The following is a 12532-nucleotide window of genomic DNA, read 5'->3' as shown; positions in this document are numbered from 1 at the left end:
ATGGGGGCAGGAGAGGATGCATGGGGGCAGGAGAGGATGCATGGGGGCAGGAGAGGCTGCATGGGGGCAGGAGAGGCTGCATGGGGGCAGGAGAGGCTGCATGGGGGCAGGAGAGGCTGCATGGGGGCAGGAGAGGCTGCATGGGGGCAGGAGAGGCTGCATGGGGGCAGGAGAGGCTGCATGGGGGCAGGAGAGGCTGCATGGGGGCAGGAGAGGCTGCATGGGGGCAGGAGAGGCTGCATGGGGGCAGGAGAGGCTGCATGGGGGCAGGAGAGGCTGCATGGGGGCAGGAGAGGCTGCATGGGGGCAGGAGAGGCTGCATGGGGGCAGGAGAGGCTGCATGGGGGCAGGAGAGGCTGCATGGGGGCAGGAGAGGCTGCATGGGGGCAGGAGAGGCTGCATGGGGGCAGGAGAGGCTGCATGGGGGCAGGAGAGGCTGCATGGGGGCAGGAGAGGATGCATGGGGGCAGGAGAGGATGCATGGGGGCAGGAGAGGATGCATGGGGGCAGGAGAGGCTGCATGGGGGCAGGAGAGGCTGCATGGGGGCAGGAGAGGCTGCATGGGGGCAGGAGAGGATGCATGGGGGCAGGAGAGGATGCATGGGGGCAGGAGAGGATGCATGGGGGCAGGAGAGGATGCATGGGGGCAGGAGAGGATGCATGGGGGCAGGAGAGGATGCATGGGGGCAGGAGAGGATGCATGGGGGCAGGAGAGGATGCATGGGGGCAGGAGAGGATGCATGGGGGCAGGAGAGGATGCATGGGGGCAGGAGAGGATGCATGGGGGGCAGGAGAGGATGCATGGGGGCAGGAGAGGATGCATGGGGGGCAGGAGAGGATGCATGGGGGGCAGGAGAGGATGCATGGGGGGCAGGAGAGGATGCATGGGGGCAGGAGAGGATGCATGGGGGCAGGAGAGGATGCATGGGGGCAGGAGAGGATGCATGGGGGGCAGGAGAGGATGCATGGGGGCAGGAGAGGATGCATGGGGGGCAGGAGAGGATGCATGGGGGGCAGGAGAGGATGCATGGGGGCAGGAGAGGATGCATGGGGGGCAGGAGAGGATGCATGGGGGCAGGAGAGGATGCATGGGGGCAGGAGAGGATGCATGGGGGCAGGAGCACCAGCCCAGAGGGTACAGCAGTACTCCATTGAGCTGCGGTTGAAAGCCTTGTTTGTGGTGAGGAGCTCAGAGGTGCCAAGGAAGGACTTCGCATGACGGAGGATGCCCAGTCGGCGTCTGGCTTTGGAGGCCAGCTTGGAAATTTGGTTTTTCCAGGAAAGATCATGGCAGATAGTGAGACCCAAAAGCTTGAGTGACAGAACTTCTTGGAGAAGATTATTCAGAAAGTAGAAAGGAGGGTTGTCCAGATGGTCTTTACGGAGAGACATCGTAAGAGTGTGAGATTTGTCAGGATTGAAAGACATGTTCCACTTGTTTGACCATCTTGTGATGTTTTTCACCATCTTGTGATGTTTTTTCACCATCTTGTGCTCCATGATGTGTAATCTAAAGTCGTTGTGTCCACAAAGGATCGATTTTTACACAACGACTCTTTCTTAACTGGTCAAGGTTAAGATGAGATGCGAAATTATCACCAGGAGATGGTCTACACACGTTAAAGGTTTGAAATTGATCATGCAGGTATCTATGAGCCCAAGCAGTGCACCCCAGACCACAAACTCAACTAGCGAGACCAAACGACTTTTCCATCCTGCCAGTTTTTATTCAAAGCTTACTTTTAAGGAACCACCAACAACCATCAAAAACAACCACTAACTGGAAACACGACCTTCTCCTTTAGCTCAAATGCCATCATATGTGGATAGACCATCAAATGTGGATAGACCATCATATGTGGATAGACCATCAAATGTGGACAGACCATCATATGTGGATAGACCATCAAATGTGGAGAGACCATCATATGTGGATAGACCTTCAAATGTGGATAGACCATCAGATGTGGATAGACCTTCAAATGTGGATAGACCATCATACGTGGATCGACCTTCAAATGTGGACAGACCATCAAATGTGGATAGACCATCATATGTGGATAGACCATCAAATGTGGATAGACCATCATATGTGGATAGACCATCATATGTGGATAGACCATCATATGTGGATAGACCTTCAAATGTGGATAGACCATCAAATGTTGGTAGACCATCATATGTGGATAGACCTTCAAATGTGGACAGACCATCAAATGTGGATAGACCATCAAATGTGGATAGACTATCATATGTGGATAGACCATCAAATGTGGATAGACCTTCAAATGTGGATAGACTATCATATGTGGATAGACCTTCAAATGTGGACAGAACATCAAATGTGGATAGACTATCATATGTGAATAGACCTTCAAATGTGGACAGACCATCAAATGTGGGTAGACCATCATATGTGGATAGACCTTCAAATGTGGACAGACCATCAAATGTGGATAGACCATCATATGTGGATAGACCTTCAAATGTGGATAGACCATCATATGTGGATACACCATCATATGTGGACGGACCACCAAATGTGGATAGACCATCATACGTGGATCGACCTTCAAATGTGGATAGACCTTCAAATGTGGATAGACCATCATACGTGGATCGATCTTCAAATGTGGATAGACCATCATACGTGGATCGACCTTCAAATGTGGATAGACCATCATACGTGGATCGACCTTCAAATGTGGACAGACCATCATATGTGGATAGACCTTCAAATGTGGACAGACGATCATATGTGGATAGACCTTCAAATTTGGACAGACCATCATATGTGGATAGACCTTCAAATGTGGACAGACCATCATATGTGGATAGACCTTCAAATGTGGATAGACCATCAAATGTGGATAGACCTTCAAATGTGCATAGACCATCATTTGTGGATAGACCTTCAAATGTGGATAGACCATCATACGTGGATCAACCTTCAAATGTGGATAGACCTTCAAATGTGGATAGACCATCATTTGTGGATAGACCATCAAATGTGGATAGACCATCATATATGGATAGACCATCATACACGGATCGACCTTCAAATGTGGATCGACCATCAAATGTGGATAGACCATCATACGCGGATCGACCATCATACGCGGAAAGACCATCAAATGTGGATAGACCATCATTTGCGGATAGACCATTATATGTGGATAGAGCATCATACATGGATAGATAATCATACGTGGACAGACCATCATAGGTGGACAGACCATCATACATGGATAGATCATCATACGTGGACAGACCATCATAGGTGGATAGACCATCATACGCAGATCGACCTCCAAATGTGGATAGACCATCAAATGTGGAGAAACCATCATACATGGATAGACCACCATATGTGGATAGACTATCATATGTGGATAGACTATCATATGTGGATAGATCATCATATGTGGATAGACTATCATATGTGGATAGACCATCACACGTGGATGGACCACCATAGATGGATGGACTATCATATGTGGATGGACTATCATATGTGGATGGACTATCATATGTGGATAGACCATCATATGTGGATAGACTATCATATGTGGACAGACCATCATATGTGGATAGACCATCATATGTGGATAGACCACCATATGTGGATAGACCTTCAAATGTGGATAGACCATCAAATGTGGATAGACCATCATATGTGGATAGACCATCATATGTGGATAGACCATCAAATGTGGATAGACCATCATATGTGGAGAGATCATCATATGTGGAGAGACCATAAAATGTGGACAGACCATCATATGTGGATAGACCTTCAAATGTGGATAGACCATCATATGTGGATAGACCTTCAAATGTGGATAGACCATCATATGTGGATAGACCTTCAAATGTGGATAGACCATCATACGTGGATCAACCTTCAAATGTGGATAGACCTTCAAATGTGGATAGACCATCATTTGTGGATAGACCATCATATGTGGATAGACCATCATATGTGGATATACCACCATATGTGGATGGACTATCATATGTGGATAGACTATCATATGTGGATAGACTATCATATTTGGATAGACCATGAAATGTGGAAAGACCATCATACGTGGATAGACTATCATATGTGCATAGACTATCATATGTGGATAGATTTATCATATGTGGATAGACCATCATATGTGGATAGACCATCATATGTGGATAGACTATCATATGTGGATAGACTATCATATGTGGATAGACCATCATATGTGGATAGACCATCAAATGTGGAAAGACCATCATACGTGGATATACCACCATATGTGGATAGACTATCATATGTGGATAGACCATCATATGTGGATAGACCATCATATGTGGTCTGTGTGAGTGAACGGCATAAGGAGGGCCTGTGACATGTTCTGTGTGAGTGAATGGCATAAGGAGGGCCTGTGACATGTTCTGTGTGAGTGAGTGGCATAAGGAGGGCCTGTGACATGTTCTGTGTGTGTGAACAGTGTACGGAGGGCTGTGTTTTGTTCTGTGTGAGTGAACGGTGTACGGAGGGCTGTGTGTTGTTCTGTGTGAGTGAATGGTGTACGGAGGGCTGTGTGTTGTTCTGTGTGAGTGAACGGTGTACGGAGGGCTGTGTGTTGTTCTGTGTGAGTGAATGGTGTACGGAGGGCTGTGTGTTGTTCTGTGTGAGTGAACGGTGTACGGAGGGCTGTGTGTTGTTCTGTGTGAGTGAACGGTGTAAGGGCAGCCGTGAGTCTGTGTTTATATGTCTGTGAGTAATCAATTAAATGAGGGGGAAAAAACGTATTTTATTCACATAACACCTTCAACTCTACATGTAAATAAGCGAGAGAGAGAAGAGAGAAGAGAGAACAGATTCTTCACTCAGCGAGTGCTCGCCCAAAAATATTCTTTGCCCTCGGCCTTGGAAAGGCTTAATCCAGCACTGGGTAGGAGGTAGGAAAGCACTTACAGAAACGTCAGGCCTTAAAGCATTTCAGGAATATCATTAGCATGCACTGTAGTTGTATATTGTCTGTTTCTACAAGCTGATTAACTTCCTTTCTTGCAGACTACGTCCAAGCATGCCGTGCGTTCATGTTCATATCAATCTTGCTGAAACTCTCGGGCTCTGTATGTGCTGCACTCAGTGCAACATCTTCCCGATTTGCGCACAGTCATCATGGCTGCACTCGCGGCTTGGCAATGAGTGCTGCTGTCATGTACCTTGTTGGAGGTAGGCCAAATGAGTACATTATTGGGATTTCTGTGTGAAAAAAGATCATGTAAAGTACAAGTATAATGTTTGTGGAAGTCTTCATGAGTGGACGAACATCTCATTTGGGATTCAACTTCGGCAACCAGCATTTAACCACTCAATGGAACAATTTGAAACAAGGGTCATTGTGAAGTACTCCCGATGGGAAATAAGATATGTTGATGATGATGTCATCAATGCCTTCATTATGACGTCATAATTCAACAAGTACAACGCTTCATCTGATCAGCATTGAAAAAAAAATTCCTCTGCAACTGTTGGTCCGATGGACACGAAATTTGACCACAGGAGCGCCTCCCCCTGTAGAATTTTTTTATGTTAATTATGACGCCATTGGTCACGTGGTACAGGTGCCATCTTGGAAAAACTTTCCACCACTATATCTCTAAAACTACTCCATGGGGAAAAATTGAAACATGGCTCATTGTCAAGTACTCCCCATGGGGAATAAGATGTTAATGATGATGTCATCGATACCTTAATTATGACGTCATAATTCGACAAGTTCAATGCTTCATCCGATCAGTATGAATTTTTTTTCTCTACAACTGCTGGTCCGATGCACACGAAATTTATACCATAGGAGCGCCTCCTCCTGTAGAATTTCTTAATGATAATTATGACGTCATAGGTCACGTATTGCAGGCGCCATATTGGAAAAACTCAAAGACGTTGCACAGGAAGAGTTGGCTTGCACCAAGTTGACTGCGCAAGGTAAGTATTCCATGAATACCATCTAATTTATAAGGAGACTCGTGGATGCATCCCAAACACAATGTCGCATCTGAAACCTACTCTTACTCGTAGCTCCCGATGTTTGTTTAGTCCATATTCCTTCCTAATAGCAAGCTTCAATAAAGAATGCTATAAATTTTCTCTTTTCCCACATATAACTTGGGAATGGAACCTCCTCCTTGAAAATGCAAAGAATGTCCCAAACCTACAAACTTCAAATCTATGTTAGGCAGTCTTAATATGGTAATGTTGGTCAATCAAGCACATTACACAAATTAGATTACCTCTGGTCCTCCCCAACCACTGTACATAAATAGCCCCATTGTTTGGTCATTTGTACAATATATATATTGTTGAGGTTTTGAGAATTGTACATATAACATCATTAAAGGTTAAAGGTTTGCCCCCCATAGTTAGTCCACAAGCAACACGTAGGCCCATTAGAATTAGTTATGTCATAGTATGTGTAAGAGTAGGCCATTTCACTAGTAACATCTGCGTTGTGTAAAGAAATAATAAGCTTAGGCCCCTTTCATTTTGTGGCCCCCCTTCAATTCTATCTATGGGCGAACTCGATCCCGCGCCCCATTTGGCATCCCTCAAGTTTGTTACGCTTTGGCCGCCAGCAGCGTTCGCTGCCCTTGGTTTCGCTCGAAACTAGTCGGGTAACCACGAGGTAGGCCTGAAAAGCGGGAGGAGCGCGAGGGTCGAGGTGTGGCCGCATCAAGCAGCACGTCAGAAGGCGGTGACGGTGAGGGCAACAGCCAACCAGAGCTCGGTGGGCATGGCTTGATGGGGCGTGGCAAGCAACGTCTTGTGAGTTTGAGAGGGTTCCCAGGGCGTGGCAATAAAACCCTTGGATGAGAAGGGAGAGGCACTCGGAGATGAGATGACATGAGAAAGGGATGCGCGGTGTTGAAGGACTTGATGAGGACGGGAGCCAAGCGCTGGTATCAAGAGGACTGGCTGGAAAAGGACACGGAATTGAGAAGGGAGAAGCGCATTGCTCGCGTTTATTGAACCAGTATGAACTATTCGCTTGTTACGTATGCGGCTGAGCCGCGAGTGTAACCGCCAAAGCCACCCTACTGTCCGCCCTATAATTACCCCGTGCGCGCCAAACGATACGCGGAGGGCTCCTGGCCGCTGCCGTCTGCTTCATCTGCTTCGCGGTGCGAGTTGGGGACCGGAGAATGAGCTGCCTGGACGCCATCCCTGGACCATCGACCTGTTTGTCTGCAATCCCGTGTGAGTGTGTCTGAGAGTGAATGGGCCCGTTTGTCCAGGGATAAGGTAAGACTGTTTAAGGCTGCACTGTGTATTCTTCTTCTTCTTGTACAAAGTGTAAATAAATTATGTTATTCCTTTCTTCCCAAATTCGACCATTTCTGTGATTTCACCATTAAGTAAGCATGGCGCGATTAAGAACCGCTCGGATCTGGATCTAGTCCTTGATAACGGCTCGGGTCACGGGTCGCATACCGCTCGGCGTTTCCATTCACACCCGTGATTCGGGCTGGGCTTATTTCCTCGTTTCCGGTCAGCGTTGGTACTTAGGTAATAGCGAATTCATAGTCCTAAAACCCTATTTAACGCTGCCCGGGAAGAACGTCATAGGTCCCGGGTCCCGTCGGCTAGTAAAAGACAAGGGGACTAACCCCCCCTTGGTAAGGGGAAAGGCCGACGCTGAGATCCGCAACATTTGGTGTCAGGGGAGTGGGATTGGACCCGAAGTGTGCCTAATGCACTCAAATTTACGAACGGCCGAAATTTAGTATAACATCCCAAATTAAAATCGTGCCATGGATAACCAAGACGGTCGGATGCCGGTGGGGGTAGAAGAGGAGGTAGAGGAGGAATTATAATTAATAACCCAGGACCCCCGGGAAGAATGGGAAGAAGAGGAGAGCATTGATGAGGGTGCAGCAGTAGGGGTGGCAGGCGAAGAAAATGGCGGCACCTCGCACGTGGCCGCGGTAGCCGAGCCCGCGGTGCCAATGGATATGAACCTCTTTATGACACAAATGATGGCCTTTATGGTCAAGACGGGTGAAGAAATGGAAAAGATGAATGGGACAATGGGTGCCCAAAAGGACGAACTGCGAGGGATAGATAACAACATGAGGAAAGAAATAAAAGAATTGGGGGACAACTCCACCAAGGAGATAAAAGAGGGGTTATTAGGGTTGGAGAATTAGATGGAAACCCAAAGTGACAAATCTACCCGGGAAATAAAAGGGTTTGGAAACAGAATAGGTGGCCAAATAAAAGAGATGGGGAAGGACATTGATCGCAGGTCGAGCGGGAAAGTCGCATTGGTACGCGACGGGGTAGCGCAACGTGAGGAACGCGGGGAAAGCGAGTTAGGGCAGATTCGCGCTTGATTTGGAAAGATTTTTCGCGCGCTTGGGATCACGACGTCACCCGGGCGCTCGTGGAAGGTCCGTGGTGCGCTGTGTGAGGGTGAATGGCGCGCGTGTGCGAACGGTGCCGGAGCGCGAGTGTAAGACGGAGTGTGTGTGGGAAGAGTGTGAAACGGAGTGTGATACGGAGTGTGCGATGGCCGAGGAGAGTGTGCAGGAGTGCACACCAGAGTGCGTGATTGGGTGTGCGACAGGAGATTGCACACCCGTGGGTAAGTGTGCGCTGATTGGGTATGTGCAGGAGTGCACACCCGTGGGTGTTACAGAGGATGTAACAGAAGAGTGTACGCGAGGGTGTGCGATGGCCAGGTGTGTTATGGAGTGTGTAACAGAGGAGTGTGTGACAATGGAATGTGCATGTGGCGTGAGTGCGCCTGAATGGTGTGCACCTGAGTGTGTAAGAAAAGAGAGTGCATGGAGAGAGAGTGCAATAGTAGAATGCATGGAGTGTATGAGAGGCGCTGGAGCGCCTCAATGTGCGAGAGTGGAGCGGGTCGCGTGGTGTGAGACTGCGACTCAAGCATCGACGCAGACCGGGTTAGCATTTAGGCCGACGTATAGCCAACGTGAGCTCTCCTTGCGTGGTGCGCTTTGTGTGCTGCGGGGCCAGCGGGGATCGTTGCCGCCGTGGCGTGCACGATCCGTGCCGGGCCCCGCCCTGTATGGTCGGTGCTGTGCCGTGGCGAAAGCGGCAAACGGCACGATTCGAGGGGAGGAAGGAGAGGTCGGACCTTCGCCCCCTGGCGGGCGCAGTGCTCCGACCGGGGGAGGTTGGGCCATCGTGCCGGAGACCGAAAGGCTCCGCGCAGAGATGGTGCCTGGAACCTCGGCCCGAGCATGCCTCCTCCCCAGAATCGAAAATGCCGGACGGACCCAACCAACAGGAGACCAACCACCCGCATGCATTGCTCGTCTTTGCGAAGCCGAGCTGTGACGAAAATGTATTTCCACCCCGAGAGGCTCAAGTATAGTGGACGAATCGTAATAGCGTTGGTGAATGGTAGATTTACCATTCATTGGGGGCACATGAGCTATCGATTATGGGGATGGCAGTGAAGACTAGCTGAGGGCGGGCTAGGTTATTGTTAGGGATTTAGAGATGACAGTAGCAGACCAAGATTTAAGTAGGGACATTGGTACCGGTAGAGGGGACGTAGAGGGATTAGATGGATGATAATGACGAGGGAGTGCTTAGTGTAAAGGAAGATGGGAAATCACGAGTTTTAGAGGGAAGTAGTTAGTTAGATGATGCTGTGTGTGTGTAGTAGTGTGGAAAAATTGTGTGTGAGTATGAGCTTGAGATTGAGGCGCAAATGAGGAATTGAATGAAATTGGTTGTGGATGAACTTGCGCAAATGAGGCATTTGTCGGGGATGACCAGAGAAAGTGTATAAATGGAGTATTGAGGACAAGTGTAAGTGTGTTGAGTAAATGGACTTGCATGGGGTGCAAGTGCATAAATGGAGAAAATACTTGTGGTGTGGAGTGAGTGGTGTGGAATGAGTGGTGTGGAGTGCATGGTGTGCAGGAGTGGATGGGGGAAGATGGACCTCTTCACGAATACCCGGGGAGGGTAGTTTAAAGTTAGGTAGAGGGTTTAGGTAAATTATTGGATATTGACATCTGTGGTGCAGGTAGTTGCAAAGAAGTGTTCAGATGGGTGCATGAGTGAGTGGAATGGCTGGGCGTGTGTGCTTAATTGGTGAGTATAGTTATTGGGGCACTCCGCCACTGGTAGTCTGTCGGCCAGGTGAGGCCGCAGGTAAGCTCTGGGAGCCAGTTAGAGTTCAGAGTAGAGTTCAGTGGGGCCCGAGGATCCTAAGAGAGGACCCGGGTAGCCCAATGCCAGAGAGGGCATCAGAGGGGTGAGAGAGCCAGGAGGGGCCTTCCCCGATTTAGGGTTGTTGTAAGGAGCATGGTAAGCTCAGGTGGCGAAGGTGCGCAGGTAGGTAGACCTGCTGGTAGAGCCACACGACCCAGCCCCGAAATTGTGCAAAGGCACAGACAGAAAAATTGGGGGAGTGAGACCCAAATTGGAAGAGCACCACAGGATGGTCAATGGGAATTGGTTTTAGAACCGCATACTTTAAAGATACCAATTGGCAGGGCATGACCCCGTGTAGTTTAAATGAGTTAATGTCAATTAGAGTATAGTTAGGATGAAATCTCTTCGCACCATCCGCATCCACTCACCAAGGTGACAGAACTCCACACCGGATTTTGCAAATGTTTGGATGGTAAAGACGCATCATGACGTGAGTGTGACATTGTTTTATTCCATCTCTTCCTTCTTGGGAGGGATTGGATGACGAATTTGGAATTAGAGGGGATAGAAGAGGCAAGATGGAGAGACGAATTTGTAAAGTGTAAATACGGGGAGGGGCAAGGGTAGTGTAGGCTGACATGGGGGGTTACGTACGGCTAGGGACGAGCTTTCTCCGCTCGCTCGCCCGTGCTCCTCATGTTGCATTGCCTTGCATTGTGTGTACCTTTGCGCACTTTCCTCCGCTAAACTCTCTGCTTTGTCTTTCCTCCCCACCCATGGACCCATTATTTTTGTTGAGGGGAGTGTGCAGGAACCCTGAGCTGTGTGGCTGCACTTTAGCACTGCACTCTGCTACCTCTGGCTGCACCAGTACACCTAATGGACCACACGTTCTGTGGTCTGGCACCTTTGCTGGAGCAAACATTTGCTGCAAGCATTATCTTGCCCTGCGGACCACTGATTCTAAGTGGCGTAAAAATCACGCAGATGGACCATGAGATGGCCCTGCAAATAAAAACCGGACATGGTTTGTGCATTTTTTATCCGGTGTGCCAGGAAAGAAGATCTTCAAGTTTAATTATGGCACACCGAAGACGAAGCAGGAAGATGCAAGATGCAAGACGCAGCCAAGCAGCAGCCCCGCAGCAGCCCAGCAGCAAAGCAAACATTTATTGTGAATTAATGTGCATTTTTAAAATGATTGTGCATTTCTTGTATATGGTGTATTGGTGCAGTGCATTGTGTTTCTCTTCTCTCTTCAAAATTCTCTCCCACAAAAAGAACAGGTCCTGGGTTGTAGAACTGTAAATAATTAGTTGGTCTTGTAAATAACATGCTCCCCACCGGCTTTATGTATAGTTTGAGAATTCTTTCCGGAATTCGGTTAGCCGTGGGTGTGAATCTGTTAGTTAGTACACAACGCAGTAGGTGGGACATATCTAGTGTTGTAAAACTGTCGCACACAGGGTGTTAGGTTAAATGTAGAGGGGAACCACACCGAAGTGTCACACGTAAGTTAAAAAGTAGTCCTGACCCTTGTTCAAAACCGGTCGTGCTCACTTGTGTGGGTTCGGCTCGGGAACGAGCCTGGCGAAGGAGGGGGGCAATGTTGAGGTTTTGAGAATTGTACATACTAGGGCGTGCCCGCACGTACGTGCTTGCCCGTACGTGCTTGCAAAAAAACATGCGTGCAAACAACAACAACAAAAAAAAACTTTGAAACCACGTGGCAGTAACGACCACAGAACCCCCCCCCTTTATTTACATGAAATGGTTTGGTCCATTGGCAACTTTGAAACCACGTGGCAGTAACGACCACAGAACCCCCCCCCCCCCTCTATTTACATGAAATGGTTTGGTCCATTCGCAAAGCCAAAGCGAACGGCTTGCGAGTACGGTGACCATACCTTGGGAACCACTTGTCCGATTAATTTCAAACCTTGAAAAGGCACATCCTCGGGTCCCCAGCAATATACCTGGCAAGTTTCAAGTAAATCGGACCGGTAGTTGTCGAGAAACAGCGGTCGCATACAGACAGACAGACAGACACACAGAGATTACTGGAATTATAGATAGACTAGGGCATGCCCGTACTATATATATATCTAAAATTATATCCCCCCCCCTATTTACATGAAATGGTTTGGTCCAAAGCGAACGGCTTGCGAGTGGTGACAATCCCCCCCCTCTATTTACATGCAATGGTTCGGTCCAAAGCGAACGGCTTCCGGAGTTTGGTAAAGAAATCGCCATCGCGTACACAAACGCGCAGGAAAGCGAATGAATCGCAAATTCGTTTTTATTAGTTGTAAAACATAATGCCCAATTATTCAATTAGCGCCAACGTAT

At 48.4% G+C, this 12532-nt stretch overlaps 1 protein-coding gene across 4 annotated transcripts in view; it reads left to right on the top strand.

Annotated features, from left to right (window-relative positions):
- LOC137424392 (claudin-15-like) overlaps positions 1 to 12532 on the top strand; it is a 35641-nt gene that overhangs the window by 3989 nt on the left and 19120 nt on the right. For all 4 annotated transcript variants that reach the window (XM_068111803.2, XM_068111804.2, XM_068111800.2 and 1 more), the window contains exon 3: positions 5054 to 5218. In XM_068111803.2, the coding sequence (XP_067967904.2) occupies positions 5054 to 5218 (165 nt within the window). The remainder of the gene's footprint in view (positions 1 to 5053; positions 5219 to 12532) is intronic.

The sequence above is a fragment of the Myxine glutinosa genome, chromosome 4 (assembly GCF_964187855.1).
Source record: "Myxine glutinosa chromosome 4, kmMyxGlut1.1, whole genome shotgun sequence".
Classification (NCBI taxonomy): domain Eukaryota; kingdom Metazoa; phylum Chordata; class Myxini; order Myxiniformes; family Myxinidae; genus Myxine; species Myxine glutinosa.
This window is presented reverse-complemented; position numbering and strand designations above follow the sequence as displayed.